Source organism: Herpailurus yagouaroundi, unplaced genomic scaffold (assembly GCF_014898765.1).
Source record: "Herpailurus yagouaroundi ecotype Mexico unplaced genomic scaffold, PumYag 184, whole genome shotgun sequence".
Classification (NCBI taxonomy): Eukaryota; Metazoa; Chordata; class Mammalia; order Carnivora; family Felidae; genus Herpailurus; species Herpailurus yagouaroundi.
This window is the reverse complement of record NW_024412415.1, coordinates 8,866,135-8,882,068: the sequence shown is the minus strand read 5'-3', so window position 1 is coordinate 8,882,068 and position 15,934 is coordinate 8,866,135. Positions and strand designations below refer to the sequence as shown.

At 48.7% G+C, this 15,934-nt stretch overlaps 1 protein-coding gene across 7 annotated transcripts in view; it reads left to right on the top strand.

Moving 5' to 3' along the window:
- PLA2G4E (phospholipase A2 group IVE) overlaps window positions 1–15,934 on the top strand; it is a 64,613-nt gene that overhangs the window by 10,801 nt on the left and 37,878 nt on the right. For 2 of the 7 annotated variants that reach the window (XM_040492373.1, XM_040492371.1), the window contains exon 1: window positions 10,356–10,472. The exons of 3 other annotated variants lie outside the window; for them this stretch is intronic. In XM_040492373.1, coding sequence (XP_040348307.1) covers window positions 10,377–10,472 — 96 coding nt within the window. In that variant the 5' untranslated portion in view covers window positions 10,356–10,376. Of the gene's footprint in view, window positions 1–10,355; window positions 10,491–15,934 lie in introns of those variants that run through there. 2 more of the 7 variants (XM_040492372.1, XM_040492370.1) reach the window with 1 other exon arrangement.

Genomic DNA, 15,934 nt, shown 5'->3' with positions numbered 1-15,934 from the left:
GTGGCTCAGTCGGTTAAGCATTTGATTTTGGCTCAGGTCATGATCTCACAGCTCATGACTTTGAGCCCCTCATGTGGCTCTGTACTGACAGCTCAGAGCCTGGAGCCTGCTTCTGTGACTCTGTCTCTCTCTACCCCTACTCTGCTCATGCTGTGTCTCTGTGTCTGTCTTTCTCTCTCTTTCTCTCTCAAATGTTTATTTTTGAGAGAGAGAGAGAAAAGGAGAGAGAAAGAGAGAGAGAGAACTTGAAGGAGGGAAGGGGCAGAGAGAGAGAGAGGGAGACACAGAGTCCGAAGCAGGCTCCAGGCTCTGAGCCATCAGCACAGAGCCGAACGCAGGGTTCGAACTCACCAACCATGAGATCATGACCTGAACTGAGCCACCCATGCACCTTCTGAGCCACCCATGCACCTTCCCATTGTTGTTTTCAATAAGTATCTCTTAATTCAGAGATTTTTAAATGTGAAAAACGCATGCCTTAGAATTGATGAAATACAGTAATAGCAAAACTTAGATACAACTTAAATGTCCATCACACAAAACATGCAGATAAGTTGTGGTGTACTTTACAGCCATGAAAAATCAAGGAGCAAGATCTATATTTACCAATATAGGCAAATCCTGTAAACATAATATCTGGTTGGGGGAAAAAAATCCAAGTTTACTGTAGAATGCATATCCTTTATGTGATACCACTTATATAAAGTCTAAAACATGTAAAGTGATACCAAATAGAAATACAGACATATTTAGAAAAGAAATAAAGAGAGGCGCCTGGGTGACTCAATCGGTTGAGTGTCCAACTTTGGCTCAGGTCATGATCTCATGGTTCATGAGTTCTAGCCCGACCTTTGACTTGCTGCTGTCAGCACAGAGCCTGCTTCGGATCCTGTCCACCTCTCTCCAGCTAACTCTCTCTTTCTCTCTCTCTCTCAAAAATAAATAAACATTAAAAAAAATTTTTTTAAGAAAAAGAATAAAGAAATGCCTTGGAATGATGGCTAGAAATCCAGGGTTGTTGTTCTCCCCTGAGGAGAGGGGAAATGACTATGTTACCACTGTTTTATTTTTTACTCTGAGTAGTGGATTCATAGATGTTTACTCTATTATTCTCTATACATTTTGCATGTCATAAAATTGCTTAATATTTTTTTAAAAGGAGAAACTGAAATTATAGGCTAAGCTAGGAAGATGTGCTTTGTGGGAGGCTGTTTTATTTGGACTGGGAAGCAATTTCTTCCTCCCTCCTTCCATCCTCTTGCAGCTGGATGTCTTTGGGTTAAAAGGTCATCCCAAAAGTCAAATGTTGAGCTCATTTGTGAATTCTTATCCCAGCCTGCTTAGGATACTATTTCCATTTCCTGTGGTCCTTCTGCCACCTGCTTCTTCTTATGCATTGTCTCGTGGGCCTGCCCCATCCTGCCTGCTTTTCCCTTCCATCAACTCAGCCTTACTCACAGGTTGAGGATGGCTGCCTGTTTTGAACCCTAGCCAGGAGAAGGGGTGAGCTTCCTCTACCCCAGCTCTAGGCAGCAACAGTAACCAATGCTCTTTTCCATCCCAGTTTACCTGGTGTTGAAAGGCGATCATCACTTCTCCCATGACTAGGAAAGACTTTACCTATGCTGGGGTGTCACAAAGGCAATAGGTATGTGAGTGGGAGGTAGATGTATTATAGGGTTGACTTGCAGAGTCAAAGACCAACAAGAGACCTCTGTAGATCCTAGGAACAAGGGGAGGGATTGGGGCAGATGAGAGAAAGAACTTGGAAGAGTTCTCATCCCATTTTCCCCCAAACAGTCCCCTGAAGACAAAAGCACAGACGTGTACCTCCCACCCTCAATGTGTCCTGGAGGAGATTTGGTTTTCCTAATGTGAAGGCATAAGAGACTCAGTTCAGGAGACAGAAGAGGACACAACACTGGGGTAGTTCTCCCCTCCCCTCTCCCTAATGGAGAGTCCCAAATAGAGACTTGCCACAGAGGTGGTAGAGGCAGGCACTTCTGAGGAAGGAGGAAGATTCCCCATGATTGACAGCTCCATAAGATCCCCAGTGTTATTTTATCAGATGACGGGGAAAGGAATTCTAGGGGGCATTATGTCCATATACTAGGATCCCATATACAGACGCAATCACCCCTTAACCTCAGAATTGGCTTGAATACGTGAAATTGTTCCATATAGATTTTGTTCATATACTCCAAAATAAAATCAGAATGCCATAAAATTATTTCCTCTCAAATAATTTTAAAGCCTAGGAATGCTTATAAACACTCATAGATACAAATAATTACAGACTGCAGGTCTGGCATGCCAGGTATGTGTCTGCTTTAAAAAATATTTTCAAGAAAAGTTAAAAATAATCTAGCCAATCATCCTAGTTTTCCCAGGTTTTAGCACTAAAAGTCCCTTGTCCCAGGAAACCTCTCATTCCTTGGCCAACTGGGTCAGTTGGTCACCCTAAGTGTGTCTTTAGTTATTGTTTATAGCAGACAGGAGCTGAAGGCGGCAATCCAGGTACAACAGGGGCCTGGTCTGGACTCTTGGAATCCAGAGTCCTTCCCTCTGAGGATCTGCATCACCAGAAAGAAGACTGGAACACCCTACTCCCACTCACCAGACCCCTACAAACGCATGTGCACAGAGGGAGGGGGGAGGTGGCACCTGCACGTGGCAGGAGATGGCTGCAATGCTGCCGGCTCCCAGGCACTGGGGACAAGAGAGGCTTAAGCCCAGCCCCCTCCAGGGCCCACTGTGGACAGAGCTGGAGGACCCAGCTAACAGCAAGAGGCGCCTCTTCCAGACTGCTCCCAGGCAGGGAAAGGGCTCCCACCCCTCTCTGCTCCTCACAGACCCAAGGGTCCCTTCTGCCTGCTGTGCTTGGCTCACCCACTTCTTCAGGCTCCCCCAGGCGCAGCCTAGATTATAGCAGTCAGGCCCAGGGGCCAGCCCCAGCTCCACCTCCAGGAATGCCCTTTGCCCCAGTGCATCCTACTGGCAGCTCCCCTCTGCTCTCCCAGGTCCTGGAGCCCACTAGCCACCAACCAGCCAGGGCTTGTAAGAGGGCGGGGCAGGGCAGTGGAGGGCAAGAAGCCAGGTGGGAGTGCCCTGGAAGTCACCGCAGTGTCAGAGAGCCAGCTCAGCCACTCTCCACTTCCTCAGTGCAAATTCTTTAACTCAAACCCTGATCACTACCTCAAAATCATCCTAGTTCTCAGGGTACTTGGCCTGAACCAGCTATAAGGCTTACATGAATCCTGAGTCTGGCAGGGCAAGCAGGGCTGAGGCTGTGGGGACAGCTGGAAATGGGTCTTTAGGGTCACATTCCAGGACCCCCAGGGGCGGATGACACTAATCCAGGCTGGTGTGACAGGACTTTATTCTCCAGTGAGGGTTCAGGGTCTCCCCGCAAGAGAGAGCACATGTGCATCCCCTCCCAAAGGCACACACCACACTCCTCACACTTGCAACTGGGGGAAGGGGTGGTAAGAGGAGTCACCAGCCCTGGATCCTGCTGAGAACAGGCCACAGGCTCTGTGTTCACTCACCCCCAGCGTTCTCCTCATGTCTCCCATCCCCCTCACCAAATATCAGTCTATTTTTAGTCACTTTCAGCACTTCTCTGACCACATCCTTGGTTGTTCCTCATTTCTGGCATCAAACACACTGTGTTTACAGTTTGGGGTCTATCATAGCTTATTCAGAAGGACCCTGAGAATTCCCCATTTATTCTCAGTCTGAACTGGTGCCCAAGCATGGTGAAGCCTCAGTAGGCAGCACGGCAGGCCAGACCCCTGAAGGCAGCAGCCAGAAGGGACGCTGAGGCTCCCCGGTTCTGTGGTCTTGCCGTAGCTATGTCTCAGACTCACTGGAGATAATGAAAAGATACCGACTCCAGGCCCCACTCCTAGGATTCCAGACTCACTTAGTCCAACCTCCCGTTTTACAGAAGAGGAAAGTGAGGGCGGAGAGAGGCATCCATTTGTTTTGTATCATCCTGCAGAGCTGGAACTGGAGCCCACAGCTCCTGGTTTCCAGTCTAGGGCTCTGTCCGCCACCCCACAGCGCATGCCTGAACACTGACCTTGAAATCAGTAGGGAGCGAAGGCGTTCCTCAGCTCTGCTGGGACCTGTCAAACCCAGGAATTAGTATGAGGACACCTCTTGCTCACAGACCCTCGCAGGCCAACACCACCCATCCCCTTGTCCTCTGCCCTGAGACGTGGTGGGGAGCGGCTCTCGGGAAGTGACTGCAGAACCTTGGTTCAGGGGCTTGACCCAGATGGAATCTGCGGGGAATTATGTTCCTCTGCTAGAACTTGGCTGTAACCAAATTCAGTCCAAAGACAGCACCAGTGAATGGGATAGACTCGAACCATCGGATACAGTTCTTAAAACAATGGCACCAGGGGTGCCTGGGTGGCTCAGTCAGTTAAGCATCTGACTCTGGCTCAGGTCATGATCTCACGGTTGGTGAGTTTGAGCCCCGTGACAGCTCAGAGCCTGGAGCCTGCTTCAGGCTCTGTCTCCCTCTCTCGCTGCCTCTCCCTTGCTTGTGCTCTCTCTCTCTCTCTCTTTTTCTCTGTCTCAACCTCTCTCTCTCAAAAATATATAAATATTAAAAAATTTTTAATAAAAAAAATTATAAAACAACAGCACCAGTCCAAGCTCACCCTGACACATTACTTCATAGCTGAATTTGGTTGACCCCTCCCCTAATCCTCTCCCTGTAGAGTCTAGGGATCCCCCTGCCACCACCGTGCCCTGGTGGAGGAGATGATGTCAAGAGACTTGGCAGAGTTTGGGGGATGCTTGATCAGCCATCTTGGGACCAAGAAAAGTGAGGGCCACTTGTCATCCCTCTGTGGGAGAAGCCAGGAGCTCCCCACCCCACACATCTGCCCTGTGGGTTTTCCTAGGCTTGGCAGAAGAGGCTTGTGGGATAGCAAGGCAAAAGGGAAGTGTGCAGGGAGAGGAAGAGAAGACTTACGAGCCTGCTCTGGATTCCTCCCCCTCCTCCATAGACAAGCAGGTCTTTTTCTTTCCCAAGTCCTATCCTCTTAGGTCCAGAGTAACAGCTAGAAAATCTGAGGCAGTCTGCATGGCACTGGAGCCCATAGGGCATTTGGGTAGGGTGAGATCCAGCAGCGTTTCTCACAGGTGAAGAGGGAGAGGTATTTATCAGGGGCCTTTTGAAGACCATGGCTTGCCCTGAGGGGCCACACTAGGCTGATCAAAGAGGCACACCTGCCTTCCAACTCACCCAAACCACACGGTCCTGATGGTCACCTGTTCTACCCATAGGAGCAGGATTTGCTATATTTCTTAAATACCCTCTGCTCAGAAACTTTCCATGAGTTACCACTGCCAACAAACAATCGTGATTCTTGTACTTGATATCCAGGACTTACTTTCACCTCCTTTCATCTCCTTTCTGAGTCTTCATAGCCTTGCTCATGCTGTCTCTCCTGACACAAATGCCCTCTCCTGCTTTATTCATCAGGTCCCTAGCCTTCCTCCAAAGGCAAGTGCAAGTTCTTCCTATGCCACGCAGCCTCTTCTGAACTTCCCAGCCCTGGGTGGTCATGCTCTCTGAGCAGCATATCTTCACACCTCTGTTCCTCATACATGATAGGATCATCCTGAGACCACTTTTGTGATCTTCCTGTCTCACCCAATTAGTTTGTAGCTCCTTGGGCAGGGATGATGTCTTGATGTCTCTGATATTGCTGTGTATCACACCTCTTGTGGCAAAACCATCGCTAACTGAGGGTCAGCCACATGCTAAGACCTTCATCCCAGTTAGTCTCCATAACCACCCCACGAGGTAGAAATCATTATGCTTTCCATTTTACAGATGGAGAAATTCAAGTTTATAAGGATAAATTTACCCAGGTCCATGCAGCTAATATGTGGTAGAAGCAGTGTTCAAATGCAGTTGTGACACTTTAAAGCCCAGACCCTTAACCAACTATACCATGTTCAGTCAGGTTTGAGACAATGTCAGTGTTATCCTCACAGAGGTAAACCAGTGACAAAAAGTAAATGCAGTGTAGGAAAGGCTCCAGCCAGTTTTGTTATGTGAGAGAGAGTCAGGAGCTGGAAAATAACACCTGTCATCTAGTTGAAACAAGAGGCCACAACTTTTAGTAGCAGGAATTTCCCAAGATTGAGAAATGTGGAGCTGTGGATGAAAGTAATTTGAGGATGAAAAGCACTCAGCTGGACCTTCACATTTTGTTACCAAGAAGAAGAACAGAAAATACTTGTGAGCCAGACCTACTGACAGAACTAAGGATATAAGTATTATCTACATTGGGATAAAGGTTCTTTCTTATAATGTTTTTAAAAATATGTATATATTTTTATATGTTTATTTATTTTTGTGAGAGAGATAGAGAACAGGGGAGGGGCAGAGAGAGGGAGACAGAGGATCTGAAGCAGGCTCTGTGCTGGCAGCAGATAGCCTGATGTGGGGCTCGAACCCATGAACCTTGAGATCCTGACCTGAGCTGAAGTCAGATGCTTAAACAACTGAGCCACTCAGGTGCCACTATTTCTTGTTTTGTTTATGCTTATTTTGTATCATTTTGTATCTCCTCATCATGAAGTGGACCCACGTCTAGCCTGTTGGCCAGAAGTCCTGACACATCTCAACATATTAGGACACATCTCCCAACGTGTATATTGTTAGAGCCAGAAGTTCTGGAGTCAGACTGACTTGCATCCCAGCCCTGTCACTTATCATGGTGACCCCAAGCAACTTACTCATCCTCTCCGTGTTTCAATTCTTTTTTTTTCTTTAATGTTTATTTATTTTTGTAGGAAAGAAAGACAGAATGTGAGCAGGGGAGGGGCAGAGAGAGACACAGACACAGAATCCAAAACGGGCTCCAGGCTCTGAGCTATCAGTGCAGAGTCTGACATGGGGCTCAAACTCACCAACCACAAGATCATGACCTGAGCCATAGTCAGTCACCCAACTGACTGAGCCACCCAGGCGCACCTCAATTCTTTTTTTAATGAGATAATAATAATATCTACTTCATAGGTAGAATAGACTTTGTCACTTTTTATACATTCAGCAAATGTGAGCCACTTCATTTCTGTTGACATCTGCGTAATATTCCAGTGTGTGAATGTGCCCTAGCAATCAAACCATTCCTTGATTGGTGGGCTTAGGTGTTTCCAGATGATGAACAAGACAAGCAATGTGTCTACCTTTAAAGGAAAGAGGCAGAAAGCATAATTGAACAAGATAATCCAAGATATGATACATTAAATCAAATCAAATAAGCAGAGTGACTCAGAAACACACAGGTGGGCGAGAAGCATACATGTTACGGAGGGTGGTCAGGCAAGAGCTGCAGAAAAAGGACATTTGAGCAGATCCATGACCATGAGAAAGAGCAGTAACACACAGAGTCAGTGCCAAAGACATCAGGAGGGAACAGCAAGTGCAGAATCCCTGATGTGGGAAAGAGCTTGCCATGTTCCGGGTGTGGAGGGCCAGTAGAGCTGGAACTCACGTGTGAGGGGAGGAATGGAACAGATGTGACAGCCAGACCACACGGGTCCTTCCAGGGCATGGCAAGAAATGAGAACCAGAAGCTGGGAGGGTTTTACTCCGGGTTGCAACATCATCTAGCTGGTGTTTTTAGGAGACCACTTGTGCCCTTCTGTAGAGAATGGCTTATAGGAAGGCAAGAGAGGAAGCAGGGAGACCAGGTAGGCTAATGCAGTTGTTGCAATGAGTAAAGGCAGAGGCTTTCACCAGAGCAATGGCAGCGAAGCTGGGGAAAAGCTGGAGAGAAAAAATTTCCTCTGAGGATGTGGAGTGTATCCTCCTTGGTCCCGTGAGCCCCATACTTGCCCTCATGATTGGTTCTTATTTCCCTGTACCTACAAACCCTTCTTCATTCTCTCCTCAGAAAGGCAACCATTATTCAACTTTCTTGGTGTTTTCCAATTTAATAGCTGCAGTGAAATCTCACTGGTGTTTTAACCTGCATTTCCCTGACTACGGATGATTTTGAGCATTTCCTCAAACGCCTGTTAGCTTTGTGGGATTGCCTTCCTATATAAACTGCAGGTTCAAATCTTTGGTCTATTTTTATGTTGGCACACCCATCTTTTTTGTGTGGATTACATAAGAATTCTTTGTATATGCTACATAGTGATCCTTTGGTGATTTGCAGATGCATTGCAAATATCTTCTGTCATTCTGTCAACTATCTTTTAATCTTTTCTGCATGTTCTTAGTTGACAGAAATCCTTATTCCTTTATGTAGAGATTTAGAAATTTTTTGCCTTATGGTTCCTGGTTTCCAAATGTTTAAAAAATCCTTCTTACCCCCATAAATAGATTCTCCCACATTGTCTTCACCTAGCCTTATGGTTTTCCATTTCATGTGTTGATCCCATTTACAGCCTATTTTTTAAATATGGCAATAATGGGGATGTTGTTTAATTTGTTCTACTTAGCGAGCCACTCAGGTCCATGTCATCTGTTAAAAAGCTTTTCTTTTCCTCTTGATTTGTGGTGCCAATTTTATCATTGATTAAGTTCCATTAAATATCAGGGCACGTCTCTGATCCCTCTATCTTTGTCCCATTGGTCTGGTTCTTGTGCCAGTGACATACTGTTTGTCTAAGTGTGGCTTTGTACTTTATCTTAGAATCTGGCAGGCCAAGACTCTCTTCTTTACCATTATTTTTTAATGGTGAGTTCATTATCCATGGATATTTATTAAGAGGAAAATATTGGGGATATATTTTAGAGGTAGTGCTTTTCTTGTGACATTTTTGCTTTACTGAAGCAAAATTTTGTTTACTGAAATTTTGTTTCTATATATTCAAATCTGATAATACGTCTTTATTGGCTTCTAGGCTTTGTACCTTATTGAGGAAGATTCTCTTCATCCCAATATTATATTAATGTTGTCTAATACCTTATTTTAACTTTTCTATGGTTTTATTTTAATGGTTAGATTTTTAATTAGTCTGGAATTTGGTTTTTGTACAGTTCTAAAGTTGGGATCTAGTGATTTTATTCCAGGGCAAGCTAGGTTTTCCAATAACAAATAGTCCATCCTTTCATCCCTATCTGCAAGACTTCCTTTATCATACACTAAAATTCCATATATACATAGGATTGTTTCTGGGCTTTATTTGCTTTGTGGAAGGTATTGGAATCCAGAATTCGTTGACAAAGAATGGATAAGCATTGGATGCATTGGAGCAGAATGGCCAGTTGAAGGGATGGTTACAAAACTCACTGGCCAGCCAGGTGTAGGGGGCGTGAATCCCTGAGAGGCAGAGGAGGCTGAGAGACAGAAGCCACTGATGGGATGGGAAGGAAGGGACAGGCACTGAAGGCATCTTGAAAGAGGGAAGGTGAGGAATTCATCCTTGCTGGGTCCTTGGGGGAGTCACCTCACCTCTACCTGGCATAGAAAGAGGTCCCACAGATACCACCAACCAAGTTTCATCCCTGCATTTGGGCCTGGTCAGCCCTGTGTTCAGATCTCACCCTCAATTTCACAAAATCACTTTAATATGTGGGCCAGAAAAGCCGGTTGTGGGGCCTCAGGCAACGGCGCAGGCAGGAAACTCCCAGTGTACCCAGCTGGGCAACCGAGCAGGCGAAGTCACCTCACTGGGCCCCTGAATGAGCCTACCACTAGGCCAGAGATAGGGATCGGGTGGGTGGGGCGGGAGCATCCTCTAAGCTGTCCTGAGACAGTCTGGACACACCCTCTCTGAACCTGGCTTCCCAGGAGGGAGAGCTGGGGACACCTGTACTTGACCCTTTCCTCACCAAGGATTGAGGCAATTATTTTTTTTTCTCCTCCTAACATTGGGAGCCCTGACCATGGTCTCTGCCTCCCTGGAGTCCCTGCCCACAGCTCCTGGGCACCAAGCTGTGGGACTCAGTGGAGTTAGGAGGGAGGGCACCTTCCCCACCCCCCCCCCATCTCCTCAGATGCCCAGAAGGGCATCTCTGAGCCATGACCTTGATAAGCTGAAGAAAGAGGGCCTTCCCAGATCATGGCTGTGCTAATCCTAAAGTTGTCGGGGTCCAGGATCCTCTTCTTGCCACCCTGTTTCCTTGGACAGCCAGGTGGTATGTTTCTGGGGGTGGCAGACTGCTGACCCCAAGGGCCAGAGTTCCCTGCTGGTTCCTGCATTTCCAAGATCTGCACTCTTCGGGGTCCCTTGATGTAAACACATCTAGACCCCCTCTTCCCCATCTGCCTACCCGCCCTAACCCCTCCCCATGCAATCCCAGCCACAGCAGAGAGGTGTCCAGAAGGCGGAGCTCTGAGTCAGAATATAAATTCCCAATCTTGCCACCCAGCTGGAGAGCTGACACGATGCTCCAGAGGCAGATGCCCGCCTGGCTCTCCCACTACCTACCAGACCTATACCAGGCAGAAGATGGCAAGCCTTCATCCCCCTGCGCCTTGGAGGTGAGGGAGCAGTGCTGGGTAGGTGGGGCAGAGGCTGAGGGCAGGAGACAGGCACAGGGAGGGCTGGGAGCATTGTAGACTCCGGAGACATGAAGCACCTAGGCTCAGCAGCCCTACCTAGCACCTGGGGACATGGTCTGGCCCAGCTGGAACTCCTGGGGGGATGGCCCAGCTGGGGTTACCCACAGGCTTGACACTGTGCTGTGGTGTGGCCCAGAGCCATCTGGGGCCAAGACAGCACCTGGATAGATGGTACTCAGCACTGCCAGGGGTGGATCTACACTTGCCTGTCCTAGCTGTGAGTGGACATTTACCCTACGGTCATTCTAAATTGCCATGCCTTGTGAGTGTGTGTTACAGTATCCCATGAGGATCCGTGGCATTGCCAACCTGTCACATTAGCCGCGAAGCCCAGCTGGGTCTGTGGTCAAGACTCCTGGGTCCATCTGATTCCTCATAGCCTCGTAGAGAGACCCTGGGTTCAAGGAACGGGTTGCCAGGGCTCCAGACCAGCTCCACCTCAGCTTTCCCATTTACCTCAAGCTTCCAGTTTTCCATAGGCACGCCATGGCCAGGACTTTCAGCAGCAATTTCTTCCTCATTCCCCTCCTCAGGGTTCCCTTCCCCAGCCCACACTGAATCACTGAATGAGGCAGGTGATGCCCTGAAAGTCTCTTGTCCTTTTGGGGTGGGAGATGGAGACCGTACTCAGCCTCCAATGAGCCCAAGGAGGGGAGCTCTGAGCTCCATGATGCCTGGTGCCCCGCTGCCCTGGCCAGGATAGACATCACCTCCTGGGATGTGCCACTTTTCCCCCACAGCACCTCAAGGAGCTGGAAGAGCCTCTGGTCAGCGCATGTTCCTGCCTCCCCAGTCTGGTTGAGCCTGTGGGACCTGGGCTGGGGGAGAGCTGCCACAGAAGGGACAGGGCGAGTGAAGCAGCTGAGGACTGCGCCTGTCCCTCTCAGGTCCCAGAGGGTGCAAGGCTCAGAGCTGGACTTCTTGCCGTGACCTGCCACCTAGCCTGTGTGATTAAAAGGGAAAACAGCATGGTAGCTCCTCCCGGGAACCCCCTGGTCTGGGATGTTGCTCAGATTAGCTGGGAAACGTTCTGAGGTCCCATAAAGTCCCCATCCCAATGGTGTCGTCTTAGGGAGGTCCCACGCATCCGGGGAGGGATCACCAAGCTGTTCGGGGCTCTGATACAGGTGTTGCAAGGAACAGGCTACACCCAGCTTACTGGGGAGGAGGAGGCGGCACCACCAGCCACGCCTGTCCTGAGAAGCCCTGGGGACAGATGGCCCACAGGCTCCCTGCGCGCTGTCTTCCCCTCTCCCGCACCCCAGACCTCGTGGGCTGGTTTAGTTAGGGTGTGCCTGGCCCGGGGATGGGTATCACACCCACCACCTCTGAAACAGGGTTGTCAGACCCTCTCCCCAACTCCCACCCCCACCTGGGAGCCTGTCCCTGGGATCCCATCTGTAACCACTCTTCTGACTAATTTGTGGTGACAGCTAGACCTGGGGTGCAGGGTAAGCCCTGAATTGAGAGCCAAGGGCCTACTCCTGCTATTAAGTAGTCCAGTGTGTGACCCGGAGCAAGCTTTGAGCCATTTTGGTTAATTCTCGGTGAGAGCCAGCCTCCAGGTGAATGGAAAGTGTGCTGCCCTGTGGTCAGGTGGATCTGCACCTGAGTCCCGGCCCTGCCGTTTCTGGGCTGTGTGTCCCTGTGTGAGATGCAGTGTCTCTAAACCTAGTCTTGTCCCCCACAAAGTGGGGATGGCAGCACCTTCCCCACAGTGTGGCTGGAGGGCTAAACGAGAGCAGACACGATGTAGCCAGCACAGGCTCAGGGCCTGGCATGCTGGAGGAGGGTGGTGAGTTGTGCTCCCCAACCTCTGCCAAGGTCATACCTATAAAGATGGGCATGGGAAGGGGTACTATTGAATTGCATAATAACCAGTCCTGAGGGCAGCGTCTTTTCCACAGGAGATCCCCGTGTCCTATGTAGGTCTCAAGGGGGAAGTAGGGTCCTGAAGGGATCAGCCCCAGGAACCAAGGCCAGGGAGGAGGCTGGAGCTGGAGTTGTGTGTGTGACCACAGCCTGAGTAATAGAGCCCTTTCTCCCACATGGCTTCCCTGAAAAGTAGCAGGCTCGCCCTCCCTGTAGGTTATTAACGCGTCCGAATACACTTCTGCACTGTTTGCCAAATAGTTTCTGCCTTGAGCTCCAACCCTCTGAGTACTCCCTGCTCCTTACCCAGGACCCCCCAATGGCCCCATGAACCGAAGGATTGATATCCATCCCTGCTGCAGGGCTGCGGTCCAGCTGGTATGGTTTCTGGCCGTGGCTATGATTTCATCGTGATAACCAGCCAAGGTATCTTGTCCGAGGGACAGGCTTAGCCAAGTCCCTAAAGTGGTTACCCTTACCATACTATAACCTGCCCCATGAACTTGCCATAATGTTGCCGGTTTCTGGCTCCCATCTGCTTTGTGCTTTGTTCTCTTGGATCTTGGTAATTGGATCAATTATCTCTGGGGCCATGAAGTTTTGCTTATCTCTAGCACCACTCCAGTTCAGCTGGTTATACCAGGAGCAAAATATTTACATTCATTTTTATCCAAGAAGGTCATTTTTCTCAGACCTAGTTCTTGGAATCATCTGGGCCCAAGACCTGAATCCCTTGTTCCCACTGCCTACCTCTCAGCCTGGCCCCTCTGGGCCGTCTCCCAAACTCCCTGCCAGGTGCTGCCTCTCTGCTGGCAAAGATGTCAGAGTAGTTTGTAGAGCCCTTTGGAATTGAGCCTCTCCTGCAAATTCTTGAGCTAGAAGTTGTGATTTGAAACTCAAGGTAGACCACGAAGGAGCCCTCTAGGCTACTGGGAAGCAGAACTCCTCCAAGAACCCTTACACTTCGGTGTATACTGGGTCTTTAAAAAAAAGAGAGAGGGGCGCCTGGGTGGCTCAGTTAAGCATCCGACTCTTGGTTTCAGCTCAGGTCATGATCTCATGGTTTGTGAGTTTGAGCTTCACATCAGGCTCTGTGCTGACATCGTAGAGCCTGCTTGGGATTCTCTGTCTCCCTCTCTCTTTGCCCCTCCCCCACCTGTGCGCGCGCTCTCTCTCTCTCTCTCTCTCTCTCTCTCTCTCTCTCAAAATAAATGAACTTTAAAAAAATAAAAAAGAAAGAGATCATGAAACATATTGGCAGAAATGTAGCCAATAAAAGCATTACTGGTAGAAGGACTACCAGGGGCGCCTGGGTGGCGCAGTCGGTTAGGCGTCCGACTTCAGCCAGGTCACGATCTCGCGGTCTGTGAGTTCGAGCCCCGCGTCAGGCTCTGGGCTGATGGCTCAGAGCCTGGGGCCTGTTTCCGATTCTGTGTCTCCCTCTCTCTCTGCCCCTCCCCCGTTCATGCTCTGTCTCTCTCTGTCCCAAAAATAAATAAACGTTGAAAAAAAAATTTTTTTAATTAAAAAAAAAAGAAGGACTACCAGAGTTTGGGGATTATTGGAGGGCCTTGAGGGAATTCAGAGTGAAAAGAAGAAGCTGTTAGGAAAAGAGGTTCTAAGAGGAAAAGATGAAGGAGGAGGAGGTGAGGGCCAAGCTGCACGTGTCTCTGCGTTGAAAGTTAATGGTTGCTTTCCTTTAAAAAAAAAAAAAGTGTATGTTTATTTTTGAGAGAGAGTGTCAGAGTGTAAGCAGGGGAGGGCAGAGAGTGAGGGAGACACAGAATCTGAAGCAGGTTCCAGGTTCTGAGCTGTCAGCGCAGAGCCCGATGTGGGGCTCGAACCCATGAACCGCAAGATCATGACCTGAGCCAAAGTCAGATGCTTAATCAACTGAGCCACCCAGGTGTCCCAAGTGTTGCTTTCAAGTAAGATGACAGCATGATCATGATTATGAGCAACAGGCTTAAGAATTATAACTGGATTCAAACTCAGGCTCCTTTGATTCTAGCTGAGTGCCCACCATCAAAGGACTTGGTCTCAGATTCGCCATCTGTAAAGTGAGGCTAATAATAACTGCTTCGAGGGGTGTTGGAAAGATTGAGCAATATGAAACATAGAGATTACACACACAACGCTTAGCATGTGGCACATAGTCAAGGGATAGTAGCTGGTGTTGTTAGCCTTGCTGAGTTAGAATGCGAAGAGATGGTCAACCTCACCGGAAGGCATCAGGGTTAGATAGCGGAGGACTTTCCCCGGGAGGCAGGGAGACCTCGAGTGAGGTGCTGCGGGAAGCTGTGAGTGCTCATTCCCTTCCAGACAAGACACAGGGGGGGTCAGGCAGGGCTATGGGCAGCCCTCCTGGAGGCAGAAGAAGGGCTGTGATGATCGAGAGTCCTTCAATACTAGGGAATGTCCCTGAGGACTGACCCTTGCCTGAGCTGAGGCCTCTGGGGGCCCACATTTAAACTCTGGTTGCCATCTGAGAAAGTGGGCCACTGGGAACAGGCTTTGCCAGAACTGCTCTCCTGGGTGAAAACTGACTCCTGCTTCCTCACAAGATCACACCAGGACACCCGCTGCGCCAGCTGGGGAGTGAGAAATGAGGAGCCCATCATGCCCAGAGTGGGTATGGCCAACAGCCACAGCCATATTTCCAAATCCAGGAGAGAAGTGGTGTATGTGGCCTTTGCCTCGAGCCACCCAGCTCAAAACAGAATCTTGTTAGATCAAGTTATGGGCTGTGAGGATTTCCAATATTTCGGAGTTAATCTCACAAAAGGATTCCTCAGACCCGTGTATGACTGTCAGTTTGGCTTTTGTTCTGATTCAGAGGCAGCTGTTGGGAACTGAGGAGGAAGGGACCTGAAGTCCGACTTACACATCTATCTCAGGTTCTAAGTAGCAGCCTTCCCAGGCTTCGTTCTATTGTTGCTGTTTAGAATAAGCCCCAGAAGAGGCTGGAAGGACAGACATCAAAACGTGGACAGTTCCCCTGACGAGAAAAAAAAATAATTGTAACTATGTGTGGTGATGGACGTTAACCAAACTCGTTGTGGTAATCATACTGCAGTATATATGTATATCAACTCATCTTGCTATATACTTAAAACTAATACGTTATATCTCAATTGTATCTCAATTTAAAAAGATAGCAATACCTCAATCATAGCAAGATAGCAGGACCTCAAGGTCTTAATGAAGGTTTTAAAATGTAAGGAAGGGGTGCCTGGGTGGCTCAATTGGTTAAGCATCTGACTTCGGCTCAGGTCATGATCTCACGGTTTGTGGGTTTGAGCCCTGTGTCCGACTCTGTGCTGACAGCTCGGAGCCTGGAGCCTGCTTCCGATTCTGTGTCTCCTTCTCTTCCTGTTCCTCCCCTGCTTGTGCTCTCTCTCTCTCTCAAAAATAAATAAAGATTAAAATTGTTTTTTTAAATTTTTTTTTCAACGTTTATTTATTTTTGGGACAGAGAGAGACAGAGCATGAACGGGGGAGGAACAGGG